General features: G+C 45.5%; 1 protein-coding gene across 5 annotated transcripts in view; it reads right to left on the bottom strand.

Annotated features, from left to right (window-relative positions):
* Window positions 1–16,636: 16,636 nt before the first annotated feature.
* Window positions 16,637–20,567, bottom strand: part of mtss1 (MTSS I-BAR domain containing 1) — a 48,944-nt gene continuing 45,013 nt past the window's right edge. For all 5 annotated transcript variants that reach the window (XM_061832100.1, XM_061832097.1, XM_061832099.1 and 2 more), the window contains one exon: window positions 16,637–20,156. In XM_061832100.1, coding sequence (XP_061688084.1) covers window positions 19,195–20,156 — 962 coding nt within the window. In that variant the 3' untranslated portion in view covers window positions 16,637–19,194. The remainder of the gene's footprint in view (window positions 20,157–20,567) is intronic.

Here is a 20,567-nt window from a genome sequence, read left to right as displayed (position 1 = left end):
ATCCATCCATTTTCTGAACCGCTTATCCTCACGAGGGTCACGGGAGTGCCGGAGCCTATCCCAGCTGTGATCGGGCAGGAGGGGGGGTAGACCTTGAACTCATTGACACTGAACACACGGAGACAGACAACAGTCACACGTACTTGGGGCAATTTAGAAATATTGCATGTTTTTGGGAATGTGGGAGGAAATTGTGCCTGGAGAAAAGCCACACAGGCACGGGGAGAACATGCAAACTCCACTCAGGCTGAGTCGGGATTTGAACCCGGTCCTCAAAACTGCGAGGCGGACGCTCTGATATCAGTTGCCCAACATGCCAGCATATACTTGCTGCATTTTTGTTGTTAGCCAACATGCTAGGATATTAACATGAAGTCAAGCAAGAAGTCCGCAAAGCTAACCATGCAAAAAAAAAAAAAGGAAAAAAAACTTTGATCTCTTATTTTACGACTTCTCCTGGAGGAGCATTTTCTTCTTCTGAGAAATTCACGCGCCTTCCGCGAAATGCTTGAATGGAATTCCTCGAAGAAGCCGAGCGGCTCGTTAATCTTCGGGGCTGCTTTTCTTCAGGCTCGGGCTCGTTGCTGCCTTTTTTTTTGTTTTTTTGGGGCTTTCACGCCCACATTTCTTTGCCTTCTTTTCTCCCGTCACGCCTTTAAAAAGCGGCACGACTTGTTTCATTCCTTTTCGCTCGTCCCCCTTTCTTTTATGTCTCAGTATAATGTCATCCCTTTTAATTATAGTTATTTAATTAGTCCACACACACACACAAACACACACGTATGCACACACACACACAGGCACGCACACACACAGGCACACATGCACACAAGTCTCTTTTCATGCAGAAATCCTGGAAAACCAGCACATCGTGTATCCACTTTCAGCATTTACACATAACGCGGCAAAGTTGGGAAATTATTATATGAGAAAGACTTTCACACAGAGATCCTGCAAAATTGGTGCATCAGCGCGAAAAGAGACGATCCGGCATTAATATGGACCTTTTGCTTTCAAAAAGAACCCAGCAAGGCCATCATATTTTATTAGGGGTCTCTCTCTCTCTCACACACAAACACACACACACACACTTTCAGCATTCACACATAACCCAGCAAAGGTGGGAAAATTATGGGAGGACCTTTTGTTTTCAAAAAGAACCCAGCAAGGCCAAACCAGCACTTCATGTATCCACTTTCAGCATTCACACAGAACCTAGCAAAGATGGGAAATTATGGGAGTCAACAACACGAGAACCACTTTCACACAGAGATCCTGCAAAAATGAGCATCAGCGTGAAAAGAGACGATACGGCATCAATATGGACCTTTTGCTTTCAAAAAGAACCCAGCAAGGCTAAACCAGCACATCATGTATCCACTTTCCCACAAAACCCAGCAGAGGTGGGAAATTATTTCACGAGAACCCCTTTCACACGGAGATCCTGCGAAATTGGTGCATGAGCGCGAAAAGAGACGAGCTGGCATTAATATGGACCTTTTGCTTTCAAAAAGAACCCAGCAAGGCCGAACCAACACATCATGTATCCACTTTCAGCATTCCCACAGAAAACCTAGCAAAGGTGGGGAAATTATGGGAGTCAACAACACGAGAACAGCTCACACAGAGATCCTTCAACACCGTCTTGGGCAAATTGGTCCCTTGCATCAGCGCGAAAAAAGAAAGAGACGATCCGGCATTAATATGGACCTTTGTGCTTTCAAAAAGAACCCAGCAAGGCATCATCATTTCATCATCAGCGCGTCACTAACCGCAAATCCACAAGAGGTCTTGTCACCACACAGATCCTGCAAAATTGCCCCAACAGGACAAACGTAGTCATTCATTCACACGCGTCACCCTCCCGCCTTTGCTGGGCTCCGTGTGAAACCCGAAGACGGTTCCATTTTGCACAGCCTTGAAACGGTCTATTTGCAGGATCTCCGGGTGGAAGCGGATGAGGGCGTGTCGCCAGCAGTGTGGGAAAGCGGAATGAGTCCATCAGGTGTGCGTTTATTACAACATCGTTACGACCACACGCGCAGAATAAAGCGGAGGCGGCGTGCGCGTGTGCGCGCCCCGAGGGCAGCGCGGTCGCAAGTTCAATGCAGTGTCATTAAGAAATGGCATGCGGGAGGGCGTGGCCGCATTTCCCATGATGCTCTGGGAAGACCAGAATCCCTTTCACGTCGCCGCTGGTCGCGTTACCGCACTACTACACTGCTATGCGCGCACACAAGAGTAATAACACGTGACTGCACACAATCCAAAAAATGTTGCTCTCTTTTCTGTGGTGGAAGATTTTTCAGGAGGAAAAAAAGAAGGGAAAGAGAAAAGAAGAGAAGAGAGGAAAAAGGAAAACAGGAAAAAGGAGGAAGTGTAACACGAATGAGATGTTAAATGCACTCCCAGTTATGGAAAATTCATGTTATGAAACAACTTCCGGAACTAATTAGTTTGTAAGTAGAGGTACCACTGCGTATTTTTTTAAGTCAACAAAAAAAGTCAATTGCAAGTTAAAAAACAGTGACATAAAGTCCATCCATCCATCCATGCATTTTCTCCGCCGCTTATCCTCACGAGGGTCGCGAGGAGTGCTGCAGGTGTAAAAAGACTCCAGAACAAAAAGTAAATATTGATGATTCGAATACCAATTCAGATTCATTTGCGTAGTTCATTCTCCCGATTATGATTTGCTGACATCGTCGTTCAGTTGCAAAAAATAAAAAACAATGTTGTCCATATGATAAATGGGACACTTCCTGCACGTGAGGCGGTTTGCATCCGGAGGTCACGCGGAGGTCACGAGGGGGCGGGCCCGACGCACGCTCGACGACGACGACGCTCGGGCCCCAGAATTGAACGTCGGGAGGTCAAAGGCGCGGACGCGGCAAGAACGCGACGTTTGCAAAAAACAAACCAAAAAAAAAAAGGCACACGTGTCAAATTGCACACGCACGTTACGGGAGGTCGTCAGGGACATCTGGAGGTCACTAAAAAGCTCTCACGAAACGCTCTCATATGCACTCCTGCAGTGCTTACGCGCACATCATCGACATGCTCTCATAGAAACTAAAAAGTGCTCTCACACATACTACGGAAACGTTTACAGTACTACTGCAATGTTTACACAATACCGAAATGTCCTCAGGCACTACTAAAATACTCAACGCACGCGAGTGATGAAAGGAAAATGCTTCCCAACACGTTGCGGGAACGCCAGTGAAGCGCTCTCACACGTGACTGAAATGCTTTCAGTTTTTTCATTTGACATTTTATCTGTCGCTTATCCTCACGAGGGTCGCGAGGAGTGCAGGAGCCTATCCTTTACCAGCTGAGCCACAGTGCCGCAAGCGTTGGCCTCACATTTCTGAGGTCCCAGGTTCGATCCCGGACACGCCTGTGTTGAGTTTGCATGTTCTCCTCGTGCCTGCGTGGCTTTTCTCCGGGTGGGCACTCCGGTTTCCTCCCACATTCCAAAAACATGCAACATTAATTGCCCCTAGGTGTGATTGTGATTGCGACTGTTTGTCTGTCTATATGTCCCATGCGATTGGCCAGCGACCAATTCAGGGTGTACCTTGCCTTCTGCCCATTGACAGCCGGGAGAGCCTCCAGCACTCCCCACGACCCTCGTGAGGATAAGCAGCAAAGAAAATGGATGGATGGATTAATTGAACACTCTAAATTGCCCCAAGGTGTGATTGTGTGACTGTTTGTCTCTATGTGGCCTGCGATTGGCTGGCAACCAATTCAGGGTGGACGCCGCCTCCTGTCTGGTGACAGCTGGGATAGGCTCCAGCACTCCCTGCGACCCTTGTGAGGATAAGCAGCTAAGAAAATGGATGGATATACTGTATATATGGTCCTTGTTTTATATCCGCATGATAGTGGCGCAGGAAGAGGGCGCGTCGAGATCCGATCCCACCCGCATAACGGCGGTGGGGTGGCTGGTGTTGAGGAGTGAAGGGGGCACGGGAGTGGGGGGGGGTGGGGGGGGTGGTTTCCTATCTGTCAACTTTTATTTTGGTATTTGAATTCCCCTCCGCAGCACGCACACAAAGAAAAGGACATTGCGTCAAAAATTGTGTTCCGGAACAAAAGGAAGGAATGAAAGAAGTGCCCCCCCCCCCCCCCGCACCGACTTTGAGCGTGTGCGTTTCCACGGGCAAAAGGAAACAATGGTTTCCTCGCTCTGCGTCCCACGATGGCTTCGTAACGAAGGGCTTTGTTCTCGAGTTCAAAGTTCACCACAAGGCATTCGATTTGGGCTTGATTAAAAACAGACATCTCACATCTGTGGAAAAGTCCTCGTTTTCCCGGATGCTGTGCGAGTTGCCAAATCAGGTGGATCGGTGGCAAAAATAAAACATAGTTGGCATCAGAAGTTCCTTCCGTGGACCTGCGACAGCCAACATTTTCCAGTTTTTCAGTTTAGCGCCAGCCTCCCCGGCACAGGATTGCGGGACAAAGTCCACCTGGAACTTTTCCGCTTACACAGGTGGTGTCGGGAGCACGTTTCCCAGTTTTTATGATGTTGTTCTGTTTAACCCAAGAGAACCCATGGGGTCACAATTTTAAAAGAGGATTTGGATGTCTAGGGATTCTCTAGGGTGATCTAGAACCGGAAAAAAAAAACGAGGAGCCGCCGCCGCTTTTCCGTCTTCAGTGGTAGCACCGGTAGCTAGCTCCTTTTGCACTGGCTGTCAAAGCCATCATTTCCTTGCCATTTTTGTTGTGGCCATTCTATCAATGCTAATCATGCTAAATGGAGGAATAAAGCCAAAGTGGCACATTCCTGTTGACGGTATTTGTGCATTTTTTACCCCCTGCCTTTGCTTGCCTAAAAATACCAGTGAAACCAAATCCACTCACGGCGCCTCTCTTATCTAATTATCTCCTCATGGGAAGCGGCGTACCCGCATGAAAGCAATCGCTCCCGCATCCCTCCGTGTGTCAAAAGCGGATAAATGCTGCAGCTAGAGAAATTGACACCGCCACACGTTCCGTCCACTGATCTAAAAAAAAAAAGACTGGGTAGCTCATACACATGAGCGGTATGTCGATTGGTTGAAGCCAGTTAACCGACATCTTGGTACTCCCAAAACGTGTGGAGGACACGGTTCACAGGTTGGATTATTGGCGGGGGTTTTCCTCAAAGTTTGGCATGTAGAATTAAAACTGGTCATGTGAGCTTGACATTTTTTCAGTTCTGGTAACATAAAAGATATTTAATTCAACTTGCTAAGCCAAAAAAGGCCAAGTGCAAAGGAAAGACATAGAACACCGTCACCAGCAAGAAACCTTGCATTCCCGTGACATGTGAAATTTTTCTAAAATACGCTGTGAAGCACTATCATAATAATACAGCAAATAACAGATGCATTTTTCGTCATTAAAAACATTACATTTCAAGTCAATCTGTTAAAAAAAAAAATTGGATATATTTTTGGAAATAAGGACTCGCAATGGGAAAAAAACATGATCAACGCATTGTTCATTTGTTGTCTCTGCGACGTCCTATTTCAGACTGAAAATTACGTCTTGTTTCCTCGCATTTGAAAATCAAATTCAATTTGCAGAGTTCTGTATAATAAAATTCATCAAAAAATTTCACAGAAAATGTGTTCTGTTGCTTATCCACTAGGAAAAATATTTACTTCGCTTTTTCGCGAAAAACCGTCTGCCTATAAAGGTGAAGCAGAGAGTGAAGAGTGAACAACAACAAACGTAAACAAAACTTTGTTGAAGTGAATTAAGCTCATCAGAAAATTAAAAAAAAAAAAACCTTTACAAACAAAAGTTTAACAGTGTCAAAGTAAATCTTCCTAACTTACCTGTGGAATGTTTTCTCACAGCCACGAAACTGGTCGGCGTGGTTGTTTTGGGAGTATCAAGATGGCGGATGGCGACTTCAATTTTGGTGGCCAATGAGCCCTCCATTGGTTCCGTCTCGAGCCGTCATCTCCTTGCTGGGAAGTCCTTATAAGGGGACTTCCTGTGTGACCTCGCCCTCCAATGGCAGGCAGATGGTTAAAAGGCCGCGTCGCGCATGCGCATGAGGGTTGCTGAGTATAACTAATAAGTAGTCGTTGGAGTTATTGTAATACAGTTGTATTCATTGTCAAGGTAGTAGGAGGTGGTGGTTCTAGTAGTGATGGCAAAAGTAGTCGTCGTGACAGCAGTTGTGATCGCTGAGTCAAAGCAAAAGCAGTAGCGGCGCCAATAGTTGTCGTATTGGTTTGAATAGTAGTACCACTACTACAGTAGACAGTCAGACAAGTACTAACAAGCTACATTTACTTACTTTTGGCGATGACTTCCAATCATCCGAGTAAAATTAAATCCAACACAATTTTTATCTTTACCCAAGTCATTTGTGACGGAAAAAAAAAATGCCAATTAAAAAATAAATAACGTACGCACCGGTTTCTCAGTACTTGAGTAGTCACCTCCTCATAATTATTTGGACGACAACTTTTTCCATTTTCTTGGCCCATTTCTCTTAAGCAATAGTTGTGGTACTCTTACTTGACCACAATTTTGGACTAGCGCAATTTCCAGCCTACAAGCCGCAACTTTTTTCACACGCTTTCAATCCTGCAGTTTATGCGGTGATGCGGCTAATTTTGTGCTTTTTTTTTCTTACGGACGCAAGAGTGCACTCGAGCGGAAAAGGCAAGAATGAGACCGGTGGAATATATGTGCCAAGGAAGTGACTTTTACAGGGCCTGTCAGCGCTATGATAGCATGTTGCTGCTGTGTTACTGGAGTGTCTGAGCGATATTTATCAGTAAGTTTTATTTTAACCGGCCCTGTTAGCATTAGCACTAGCGTTAGATTCAGCGCTAGCGTTAGCACTAGCGTCAGCACTGTGCTCCCATTAAATTCTTTCCGTGTACCTATCTTGTGTTTCAATGTGAGCACTTGCGGCTTTTACACAGCTGCGGCGTTTGTATGTACCAAATGGGATTTCCTTTACAAATGTACTCGGTGAGGCTTGTAACCAGGTGCGCTGCGTAGGCCGGGAATTCGGTACTTGAACTGCCTCTGGTTCAAATAAAGCTAATAGGAGCGGTGAGAGTCGTCGTACGGGCGTTAGTAGCTGTTGTATGGGCTGTAATGGTAATACTCTTAGAATTAGTAATAGTATTTGGAGTATTGGTACATAGTGTAATAGTTGTGGTAACAGTACATGATAGCGGTACTCGTAGAGGTGAAGATGAGAAGGAACACGCTGGATTTAGCACTCCAAAGAGGTCCCGTCTTCTGCTCTCGTAACTTGACCCCGTTGACCCCTCTCCTATTTTTTGATGGCACCCCCCCCCCTCCCCACGGGGACGCCAAGTCAACCTCCACCGTGGCCCGAAAGTGGGCGTGCGGCTTCCTCGGTTACTTTCGTCCAAGGGGGAGGAGTTACGCCCCCCCCCCCCACACACACACACACACACTAATGGATGCTTCAAACCAACATGGCAGACTTCTTTGCTTCTGTTTTTGTTTTGTTTTTTGTGGGTCTACTCACGTTCCACTTGTGCACCAAATTTCGCGTCGCTATGCGGAACTGACACAGAATTTGGAAATCAATTCTTGCAGTGGGGAGCCAGTCAGATTTTCCTGCATGTCAAGCAGGTGTTATAACACATGTGTGTGGGCATGGGGGGGGGGGGGGGGGAGGTAGCCTCCAGCTGACTCGGCACTTGGACTTCGCGTCCCACGACATCTTCCACGAAACGGCGGCGTCCGGTTTTAACCCCTCGCTACTCGCGTTACGCGAGACTGCGAACATGTGGGCGGGGCCTAGAGGACCCGACGGGTTTTCCTGCAGTCGTGTCATTGGCCGGAGGCCGGCACACAAACTATCTGTTGTAGCTCTACGCTCGCCGTTGCGTGCGTTAATGTGTAACGATGATGACCGAAGATAGCTGGGATTGGTTCCAGTGTGCCTGCGACCCTTGTGAGGATAAGGAGACAGCAGATGAATGAAAATGAACTTCACTGCTTTAATGGAAATTATGAAGTTAAAAAATGTCAGTCAAAATTTCACGATGTATTTGTTTAAAAAAAACAAAATAATTGTCTCGTTATGTTTTCTTAACCGCTTATCCTCACAAGGGTCATTTGAACAATTTCCCCATGTTGCAGTTTACATTACTTCGCCGTTTTTTCCCCCTTTTTTTGGAGTGATTTTCATTTTTCTTTTTGTAGCATTAACTTTATTTCTATTATTTTTTTTTATTTTAAATGAATTTTTAAATTGAACTTTGCGAGTTATTGAATTATATTCACAACAGCATCCTGCCGACGTTTCACAATAAAATTAAGAAATGGTGGATGGCCACTGAGATGCAAGGGGGCTCATAATTTGAAAAAAAAAGGCAAATATGTTGAGCTTGTATCAAAAATATCATGCGTTAACTTTGACAATAGGAGGGAAAACCGTATTTAAAAAAAATAAATTACACTTGTGAAACAGATGGAAATTGAGAAAATTAGAGTCTCAGTAGTTTATTTAGATAAAGGTCTTACATTTGAGGAAAAAAAAACCATTTGATTTTTATTCTCACGGACCCTTTGCAATTACTCCAGGAACCACAAGGGGACCGCGGACTGCCGGTTGAGAAACCGCTGTCCATGGCAAAGCGGGAGAGCGGCATAAGCGCTTCCTTTCACGGCCAATGAATGAAAACACACACACGCTCGTTTGTGAATGAGAAAGTGCTGTCAGCGTGTGTGGTTCCTTCCTCCCCTTGGAGGAATGCGCGCTTGGCGGGTGGCCAGGCGGCAAAAAAAAAAAAAAAAAAAAAAAGGGGCAGGACAACACGTGAACGCTGGAAGAAGTCACTTTTTTAAGTAGCATCCTATCCTTACCGAACCCAAAAACTTAACTAAGCTAGCCTTATTCGGACTGAACCCTAACGCTGACCTAAGCTAACGCTAAGTTGTCCTTAGGCCCGCCGCGCGCCAGGTGATCACGCCGACAAACTGGACCACTATCTAGTTTATTATCAGGAAAAGCTAAAAAAAAAACAAATGCTTTAAAAAAGCCCAATTTTTCTTGGCTTGGAACGCATTGTTTCTTTTTCCATGAATTGTAATGGGAAATACCGACTTGGTTTTCGAACAAATCACTTCTCGAACCGCCTTCTGGACCGGATTGTGGTCGAGAACCGAGGTTGTACTGTATTGTGTTTGAGATCCTTTGACAAGCGTGTATGAGAGCATTTGAACAGCAAGTGTTAACTTGAGTTACAAGTTAATGTTTTTGTATGTTACTTTATGTAAAAATAAAAAAAAGGGTTAGCTTTTTTTCCACTCACTATTGCTTGTTTAAAGTTATTCTAAACTTTTGTTAATAATAAAAAAAAAAAGTTTACAAGGCTGGGGCCCAAGTCGCTACAGATACGGCAATGCACTCCCAGCCTAGCCTACTCTACCATTAAAGCGTACATTTTAAGCAAAAAAAAAAAAAAATCTTAAATTATTTTATTATTTTTAAAGTATATAAACTATACACATATTTCTATTATGCAGTTTATTATCAGGAAAAGTTTAAATAATGCTTTAAAAAGCCCAACTTTTTAGGCTTTTTAGGTTTTAGGTTGTTTTGTATTGTGTTTGACATCCTTTGACAAGCGTGTATGAGAGCATTTGAATAGCAAGTGTTAACTCGAGTTAATTTTTGTAAAAATAAAAAAGCTTTTTTTTTGCTCCCCCCCTCATTATTGGTTGTTTAAAGTTATTCTCCACTTTTGTTAATAATTAAAAAAAAAAACGTTTACAAGGCTGGAGTCGCAACAGATACTGCAATGCACTCCCAGCCTGGCCTACTCCACCACTAAAGCATACATATTAAGCAAAAAACAAATATATTTCTTCAATTATTGTATTATTTTAAAGTATTTAAACTATACACGTATTTCTACTATGCAGTTTATTATCGGGAAAAGCTTAAAAAATGCTTTTAAAAGCCCAATTCTTTTTAGGGTTGGAACGTATTAATTCTTTTTCCATTCATTGTAATGGGAAATGTCGATTTGGTTTTCGAACGAATCACTTCTCAAACGGCTTTCTAGAACGGATTGCAGTCAAGAACCGAGGTTGTACGATAAGAGTAACTGATACTGGAGTTCCTCCTGTCGCAGCCGCAAAGTACTGAAGACGCTGTGAAGAGCTCGAAAAGGCCAAGAAATGACTTCAAAGCGCCGACATTTGCATACTGGAGAGCCGGGCATCGAGATGTGGTTTCGGACTACCTTATCACTTACAGTATGAGTCAAAATGTCTTCCAGCGGAACAAGTCCGACTCATTCAAATCGGACTGAGTCACTTCTTGCAGCGACTACACACTCATACACACATGCACACGCACACAGAATTTTCCCCTGCCGCCGTCGCTTGGGGCCGCCCCCGCCGCTTGCCCATTGGCTGAGAGCCTCGGAACTTTGGCGGGCTTTTTCCTCTCCTCGTGACTCGCGGCGCTGTCGTCAGCAAGGAAGCACGCGGGCTACAAAAGTTCAGCGGGGGGGTTGCCACTTGCCAAGCAGAAAAGGCCGCCCCCCCCCCCCTCCCCCCAGCAACCGGCCCACCCTAACTGTAACCGCCGCTTGAGAAAAGTGAATGTTTTCCGTGTGCTTTTTTTTTTTTTTTGTACGTTACATATTCCTGTAAGTCTTTACATAACAAGAGACGACACATAGACGGGAGAAAGTAGCTAAGAAGGTGAGGCCTTCATTAAAAAAAAAAAAAAAATCACTTTTAATAATTTTTGTTGTACATTGCACGTATAATTGTCAAGTGAAAAACTAAATGAGTGGCATACGTAAATGACAAACACAACATTGTGGATCAACCACATACCGTGGATGATTATACAACATTTTAGAACGGCCATGCGACACTGAGGAGTCCCGTACAACATTGTGGAGTGCCCACACAACAACGTGGAATAACTACACAACATTGTGGAGCGTCCACACAACTTTGTGGCGCGCCACAGAGTAATGCGGAATGACTACAAAACGTTGCGAAGCGTCCACACAGCATTGTGGAATGGCCATGCGACACTGAGGAGTCTCGTACAACATTGTGGAGTGTCCACACAATAATGTGGCATAGCTACACAACGTTGGGGAGTGCTGCACAATAATGTGGCATGCCTACACAACGTTGGGGAGTGCCAAATAATAATGTGGCACAACTACACGTTGTGGAGTGGAGCGTCCACACAACTTTGTGGCGCGCCACAGAATAATGTGGAATGACTACACAACATTGTGGAACGTCCACACAGCATTGTGGAGTGCCATACAATAATGTGGCACGATCTCACAACTTTGTGGCGCGTCACAGAATAATGTGGAATGACTCCACAACATTGCAGAGCATCTACACAACGTTGTGGGGCGCAATACAATAATGTGGCACAATCTCACAACTTTGTGGCGCGTCCACAGAGAGTTGTGGAGCGTCCCCCAACTTTGTGGCGCGCCACAGAATAATGTGGAATGACTACACAACATTGCGGAACGTCCACACAATATTGAGGACCGCCATCCAATAATGTGTCACGATCTCACAACATTGTGGAGCGTCCCCACAACTTTGTGACGCGCCATGTGGAGTACTACACAACATTGTGGAGCATCCACACAATGTTGTGGAGCGCCATACAATAATGTTGCTGCTTTCATTGCTTGATGTGAAGGGCACATGCTGCACTTACAACCCCCCCCCCCACTTATTTTTTTGAGGGAGGCAGGACAAAGCTGACCCGATTCAAGCGTTTGCAGTAATCGAGTACAATAGAAACACGACCGAGGGGGACACATTCGACGACACGTGTGACCAGAGTGTGTGTGTGTGGGGGGGGGGGGGGCGTCGCTGTCGTAACGGGGCGACCTGGCGACATAAAGACGCCCGGTTGCCACGGCAAGGCCCCGCTGAAAAGCTCGGAACGCCCTCCTGGTGAGCGTCTGGCGGGAAATGTGCGCCTCACGTGTTGCCGTGTGTGTGCGTGTCAGTGTTGACATCATTTGTTGTCGTCGCAAATTCAAGACAAAATTACACAAACAACACTTTAGACGTGCCTACATGCTCATAAGCAAAACCTCAAGTGTTTATTTTCCCGCTTGCACTTTGGACTGCTGTACAACAACACCGCATCAGACTTTGAGATCCATCAATCCATTTTCTTAGCCGCTTATCCCCACAAGGGTTGCGGGGAGTGCTGGAGCCTATCCCAGCTGTCAACTGGCAAGAGGCAGGGAACACCCTGGACTGGTCCCCAGCCAATCACAGAGCACATGGAGACAGACAACAGCTGCAGTCACAATCACACCTAGGGACAATTTAGAGGGTCCAATTAATGCACCCATTCATTTTGTTAGCCACTTATCCTCACGAGGGTCGTGGGGAGTGCTGGAGCCTATCCCAGCTGTCAACTGGCAGGAGGCGGGGTACACCCTGAACTGGTCGCCAGCCAATCGCAGGGCACATAACGACAAACAGCTGCACTCACAATCACACCTAGGGGCAATTTCGGGTGTCCAATTAATCCATCCAGCCATTTTCTTAGCCGCTTATCCTCACAAGGGTCGCGGGGAGTGCTGGAGCCTATCCCAGCTGTCAACGGGCAGGAGGCGGAGCACACCCTGAACTGGTCGCCAGCCAATCGCAGGGCACATAACGACAAACAGCTGCACTCACAATCACACCTAGGGGCAATTTAGGGTGTCCAATTAATCCATCCATCCATTTTCTTAGCCGCTTATCCTCACAAGGGTCGCGGGGAGTGCTGGAGCCTATCCCAGCTGTCAACGGGCAGGAGGCGGAGCACACCCTGAACTGGTCGCCAGCCAATCGCAGGGCACATAGAGACAAACAGCTGCACTCACAGCTTTCGAGCTGTTTCTAATAATTCCGCTGCCTTATTTAACTCCATAAGAGGGTCCGAAAATTCTTCCAACGGCTCTCCGGGTGACGGACTGAGGCGGGCAATACGAAGGCCATCATGAACCCTGCTCAATTGGAACCGGTGTGACGGTCTGAGCCCTCCCGGTGCTGCAAAGCGTCCTTGTGAGTAATGCCCACGCGCGTATGTTTTGTAAACTTCCCCATCCTGGCTTCAACGTGTGCCATTCGACAACTTGTCGCCGTATGCTAGCTCCCTCTGTGTAGAAGAAGGGGAACTATGAGACCGGGGGATTCCCCAGTATGCGTCTGCTACGTACCCAGAGTTCCCCCTGTTCGTAACGCATGCGCATTCATCACGAGGAGACTTTTCAGCCCGGGGGAGCGCTCAGACCGTCACACCGGATCTCGTCAACTTTGGAATTATGCACGATGACGCCGTATCGCATGGAGAGATGTTCCAAATCTTTTAAGCGACCCTCTCAAAATATTGGAAACGCCATCAGGTTCGCCGGTGAATTTGAAAAAAAATGAAGAAAAAGTGACTTTTTCCAAGCGGCTCTGGTATCAAATGGCCAAAAAGTTGAACACGGAACGGAAAAAGTCGTCGTTTGGAAACGTTCGTTCGTTATCTCCAGCAAGCCTTTTGCACACGGCGGCCTTCTGTTTCCTTTTGGTCCTGCCGCCCGCGGTGTGTGGTTTGCGATAACCGGCGGCGCGGCCGGGACGGCTTCGATTATCAGCTGACCTTGAGTCCGTCAGCGCCGCCGCCGTCGCGGCTCTCTCAGAAGTCCGCTGGAATGTTTTACGGCCGCAAACATGGCGGCGGAAATGTCACAGAACGTGGGCGTGCGTGCGCCACATTCCGGGGGCCGACGCAATGAACTCGTTAAGTCTAAAGTCGAAGGGGCGCGCGCGCTCTTTCAAAACGTTGCACGAAATCCAACAAAAGAAGAACAGAAGAAGAAGAAGAATCTGTTTGTAAGAACTTCTCTTTTGTCAAAATATAACCCTTGTGTGTCATCACATGTAGCTTAGCATGATTACTACACAGGTGTGCTCTCGGCCGACCACAATAAAAGGCCTCTATGAAATATGCAGATTTATCACTGAGCACACAAAGATGTTTTGGGGGAAAAAAAAAAAGTCAAAATAATGTGCGGATACATCCAGTATACGTTGAAATTACATCTTTTTCTTTCCATCAATTCAAAGAAGATTCTAGAAGAAAATGAATTTTTATGAGTTGGGTTGTGATTTTATTTTGGAATTCAAAAGGAATATAGAATGTAATTAAAGTTCTGCGAATACAATCGCAGATGCAACTATTTACATTTAATTTTTTTTTAACAGTTATTACAAAATTTTCAATTTTCTCGGACGTTGTGTTGAATTTTAAGGTGAAAAAATCTGTTTTTCATTCCGGTTGTAACCTGAAAAAAAAAAAGTCTCATGCTGCGAATACTTTCCTGCTGTAGGATACAATGGGAACAAAATATTGATCTGGAGCGCGAAACGGTTCCAGACTTTGTCCCACTTCTCGGTGGCGTCTCTTTAAAAGGGGTCGCGGTGCGCTGCGCCCCCTTGTGGCGCGGGCCTGCAAGCTCAGCTGGTGCAATCTGGTTGCAACGAGCGCCTGAGCGGGGCCGGATTTGTTGCACAGTCACCGTGACGTGGACGCTGAGTCACGGGTTGAGGCTCGCTGCGGGCCAGCCGGTGAGTGATTCAATCCCCGAGCGCGAGTGTTGTTTTGTGTTTGTGTGAGTGATCACTTTGGCCTGGAAACCGAAAGTCTTCCACTCAAGGTCCGAATGTGGACCACCGCGTCATTTCATGTGGTTTACTCTAACAAATAAAATATGTCCACATTGCAAAAATGGACGGAAACGAATTATGTCAGCAACAACAACAAAAATCCTCACTATAGTCACCCATTTATGACTTTCTCTCCAGACCAGTTTTTGCAGTTTAACCGTTTAAAGAGATTGTTCCATTTTGAATTCATCCAATGATCCATCCATTTTGTTAGCTGCTTATCCTCACAAGGCTCACGGCCCATTTTGAATTTTCCTGTAAATTTTCCAAGCATTTTTTGTTGTTGTTGTTGTTGTGGCCCTAAATCTCTTCACAAATTAATAGACAACTTATGTAAAATACTTGCTTATGACGGGTTTCCACGATTTCCAATTAAATTTAAGATAACTTTTATTAATCCCACAATAGGGAAGCTTACAAATTTGGGAATTTGTTTTTTAGCGTTAGCAAATCAAATGCAGGGGACAATTAATGGGTGTCCATAACGTCTCGCTACAACATACATTATTTATTTGATTTAGTACAGATTTACAGTAAACATACAGTAAAGATTTAGTACAAAATGGCGGCATGGTGAAGCTACCGGTTAGCGCGTCTGCCTCACAGTTCTGAGGACTGGGGTTCAAGTCCCGACCCCGTGTTTGCATGCTCTCCCCATAGCTGTGCGGGTTTTCTCCGGGCACTCCGGTTTCCTCCCACATTCCAAAAACATGCAACAATTGTAGCTGGAGGGGTGTAGCACTCTCACGACCCTCGTGAGGATAAGCGACGCAGGAAATGGATGGAGGTACGTATTCATTATCCATCCATTTCCTTAGCTGCTTATCCTCACAAGGGTCGCAGGGAGTGCTGGAGCATTTCACAGCTGTCAACGGGCAGGAGGCGGGGTACAGCCTGAACTGGTCGCCGGCCAATCGCAGGGCACTGGAGACAAACAACCAGTCGCACTCACAATGACACCTTGGGGGCAAATTAGAGTGTCGAATTAATATTGCTTGTTTTTGGGATGTGGGAGGAAACCGGAGCACCGGGAGGAAACCCACGCAGGCACGGGGGAGGGCATGCAAGCTCCACACAGGCGGGGCCGGGATTGAACCCGGGTCCTCAGAATTGTAAGGCCAATGCTTTCCAGCTGATCCACCGTGCCACCTGTATTCATTATCCTTTGAGAAAAATGACTTTACTTTTCAACTAAACCGGCCCATTAAATATAGGCAAGATTTCAACATTTTTGTCATGACGCGTCTTGGTCCAATAAAGTTTAGCAAACGCTTCTGCACCAAAACATTAACAAACAGCGTAAAGTGTGTACCTTCAATACAACGAGTTGACCATACGTGGTCCAGAAAGGGGGCATCGGCTCCGGCCGAGCGCATCAGAACATCCATTCGACATTCGAGATGATTGGACGCTATTTTCAGGGAAATTTGTCTCAAGATGATGAGTCAGCGTGTTTGTGTTACCCGAGACCGAAGAGGCGAGTCAGCGCAGGACAAACGCGGAACGTGAGTCACGCCACCTGCTGTCCTGCTGTCCTTGTCGTCGTCGTCGTCGGTGGAAACGCCTCAGGACTCTCCGTCAAAAGGCCACAACATTAAGTACAACACCCCACTTGAATAATCCAAGGGAGGGAAACCAGTTTCCTATCATTTCAGTTTTTAATCTGATGTGTGTGCGTGCACGCGAGACAAATTTGCCGCATGACATAATCTCAATATTGTCCGTACAACTTTATTATGGATGTCCTTGATTGACTTTAATGATGAACCAATGCGTGAACTCTGCTGCGATGTTTACTTCAAATATTTGCAGGTTAGTGCGGCACGCTTAATAAAATGTAATCAGACATGAATAATATATCTATGTATATAAATATTGAGTTCTTTTTTTTGTACAACTTATTTCCATGTTGGAAAATCCTTTTTCCATGTTGGAAAATCCTTTTGTTTCAAAATTTTTTATATAAAAACACACACACCAAGTCAATTCAACCCACATGAAGGCTCCTCCCTTATTTCATCTCTTTCTTTGTATTATTTTTATGATTGTAATTATTTTCTATAGTGTACCATTAATGAGGGCAGGGTATCCGCTCACGAAATATTCTTAATGCCTCTTTTCACAATGTCTTTTCAAACATTGTATCCAATTTGTTCTACCTATGTTTTGTCACATTAAATATACAGTGGCATTAAAATATATAATAAAAATAAAATACGGCGAGCCAAAGAAATTTGATCCAAATTTTGTACCATATTAATTTTTCTTTTTCTCGATGTTTCATTTTCAAAATGGTCGTAATTCACCCACATCATCAACGGACAATTGGTTTCCTTGCACTGCACTGAATTTGATTTATTTTTTTAAAAGTATTATCATTTTATTTGACTCATTTTTTCCCCAGGGAGGACACACTCTCGCTCTCTCTCTCTCTCTTCTTAATGTAATTACTGTCTGTTTTAATTTGAGTCTGTTTTCACAATCTATTTCTCAAACTTTGTAAAATTTGTTCTACCTTTGTTTTGTCACATTTAATATGCAGTGGCCTTAAAATACATAATAAAAATAAAATACGGGGAGCCAAAGAAATTTGATCCAAATTTTGTACCATATTAATTTATCTTTTTCTCAATATTTCATTTTCAAAATGGTCGTAATTCACCCACATCATCAACGGACAATTGGTTTTCTTGCACTGTATTGAATTTTATTTATTTTTTAAAAGTATTATTTTATTTGACTAATTTTTTCCTCTCTCTCTCTCTCTCTCTCACCTTAATGTCCTTTTTTCACAATCCTTTTTTCAAACATTGTACAATTTTTTTCTACCTTTGTTTTGTCATATTAAATATGCAGTGGTATTAAAATATATCATAAAAATAAAATGCGGCAAGCCAAAAAAATTCTGATCCACATTTTGTTTCACATGAGTTTTCCTTTTCCTGATATTTCATTTTCAAAAGGGTCAGAATTTACCCACATCACCAATGGACAATTAATTTTCTTGCACTGTACTGAATTTTATTTATTTTTTTTGACGGTATTATCGTTTTATTTGACTCATTTTTTCCCCCGGGGAGGACACTCTCTCTCCGGAATATTCCGACCTCCCTCCCGTTTCCGCATCGCGCGGTTTCTGCACGGACGCAGACGTCAAGTTGAACTTCTTTTCGATGGCAAACACACAAACAATCGCTTGAGGAATATGATTCTCCAAACTACAAATCTTGACAAATGAACACCTCCAGAAATTTTGAAAGAACACAGCAAGCGACCGCTATTTGACGAGCACTGTCGATATAATTATGACGCCGCCGATGATTCGACACGCGAAGGGCGTGACGGCGTGTTACAACTACGAAAAGAAATCCAAGTACATTCCGTTGGTTTGCGCCCTCGCCGAGACGTTTCCGACGCGCTTAGAAGGATTTTCTAGAAAAATAAGACGCTGGCGTCACATATCTGACGAGACTTATGCAAGAAAAATACAAACGTGTGTGTGCAGACATTTTGATCAGGAATATGTACAACCAGACAGCGCAAGAGTGAAAGCCAGCGAAGCTGTTACCGTGGTAACCTGGGCCGCTCAGAAACTAAAAAAAATTGAAAAACGTCCAAGAGAGTCTTTCGAGTCGGTCCGCCAAACCTGCAAAGCGTAAAAGAGGCACAAAATAAACGTGACATTTGTCCTTTTTCCATACTAAAAATGTTGCAAATGAGCGTATCCAGCTAAACTTTTACATCTATAATATTTGCATTAATTTGAAAAAACGAACTGGAAAAAAAACCCCAAAACCCTCAACTACATCCCGGAAGCCAAGAGCGCCACGATGTGGCCTAACTGAGTAAAGCAACGGCAACACCTCCTCATAGTCCCGCTATGTCATCAACAAATAAAAACTACGCTTAAAAAAAAAAAAAATAAACAGCTCAGCTATGAGGATTCGTTTCCGTCCTAAGACTGCTGACTCAGCTTTTCATCCTCCAACTTGTTCGCACTCCTCACCTTCAGTCAACGTTTTAATTCTAGTCATAATCATCATCAGGAAAAAAAAAAAAAAAAAAAGCGTCATACTTTACGGTGAATTACCAAAGCCCCCCCCAAAAGGTCAGGAGTCTGGGGAAAAGCTCATCGAGCGCACCCAAGCAAATCAACTTCCTGTCCGGGAATCATCTGGAAACAGGAAGTGACTCCTTACTAAGTGATTGAAGCGAATGAATCAGGAATCTGGAGAATCGAAGGCGGACTTGTAAATCACATAATTCAACCGTTTAGGTGCTGTGAGGGGAGCTCCATTTGGCAGCTTAACCCCCTCGTGGAAATTTACTAAAAAGGCTCACGAGTCTCAACGATAAAAAAAAATCCGAAGCGGCAATCCGAACAAAAGGCAAAAAGGTTTGAAAACGGGAAAACGTGCACAACACTCAGCAAAAAAAAAAGAAGAAAAAACAACAACTGATGTGGTCTCAATTGTGATTGGCTGGTGGGGGCAGCAGGGGGGCCGAGCGATCGTTGGTGAGGGTCCTTTTGAGCGTGACGCTCCTGATCAGCTTCAGCATGTCCCTGTCCCCTCTCCCTTGCATCAGGACGTCCTGGTCCTGGTCTTGGTCCTGGTCCTGGTCCTGGTCAAGGTTAGAGGGCGGAGGGGGCAGCTCCTCATCCAGGTAGCCAACGATTGAGTCCTCCTGCTGGGCGTTGGACGCCTGGAGCTGGCCTCTCTGCTGGTGGAAGAGCTTCGGTTTGTGCTGCTGGTTCTGGATCTGGGCTTGGATCTGGTTCTGGTTCTGGATGTGGTCGTGAAGCCAGTTCTGTTTCTGGAACTGCTGCTCGTGTTGAAACTGCTGCATTTGCAACTGGTGGTTCAGCGGTTGCAGTCGCTGCTGCTGCTGCTTGCCAACGCCGCCCTCTGGTGGAACAGTGGGGACGGGCACCGGGATGGGCATCTGACCGGGAACCAGCTGGTAATACGGCGAGTACGAGGATGAGGGTGAGGTGGAGGAGGGGGGCAGGGCGCTGAGGCTCTGCGTGGACGAGTAGAGTTTATTGTAACCGAAGCCCCCCCCGGACGGCGCGACGAAGGCGTTCTCGTCGCACCCCGGGGTCATGGCCCCCGCGGGGACCTGCGGCGTGCAGATGGGGATGGGCACCCCGCCGCTGATGGTGCCCCTGCGGTACGCCGGTTTGGTGGACGGCTTGCGCCGGATGGTGGCCGTGTGCGAGCCGCCCGTCAGCTCCGTTTCGGCCAGCAAGCTGACGGTGGAGGCGGGGCGCTTGGACTGCGCAAACTTCCGGTACTGGAAGCCCAGGTCCGAGTTCCTCGGGATGGTGGAGGACTTGTCAAAGTCCGGCTGGCCACCGCCGCCGTGCGACAGCTGGTGCAGAGAGATGGAGTCGCTGTCCCCGTGGAGGGAAATCGTCTCGTAGTCAACTGGAGACGGAGAAAAAACACGTGAGTGGCGGCAGCAGCATTGATGGCAACGTAGAACTTTTGTTGCTAGATTTACTACATGTGCAACCTTTTGCCCCCAAAATCACTTGGCAAAAATTTTTCTAGTCACTCAAACGCTAAAATTCAGGCTGAGTATTGTTAAGATTCTCACGATTCAATTTTGATTTCTTTAGGTTGCAATTAAATACTGTTTCAATTCTTTGTGTTGTGATTCGATTCAACACTGGTTAAATGCTTTGATGCAAGAATTTGAAATACACAATTATAAAACTATCCATCCATTCATTTTCTTCACCGCTTATCCTCACAAGGGTCACAGGGAGTGCTGGAGCCTATCCCAGCTGTCAACGGGCAGTAGGCTGGGTACACCCTCAACTGGTCGCCAGCCAA

The sequence above is a fragment of the Syngnathoides biaculeatus genome, chromosome 10, assembly GCF_019802595.1.
Source record: "Syngnathoides biaculeatus isolate LvHL_M chromosome 10, ASM1980259v1, whole genome shotgun sequence".
Taxonomy (NCBI): Eukaryota; Metazoa; Chordata; class Actinopteri; order Syngnathiformes; family Syngnathidae; genus Syngnathoides; species Syngnathoides biaculeatus.
This window is presented reverse-complemented; position numbering and strand designations above follow the sequence as displayed.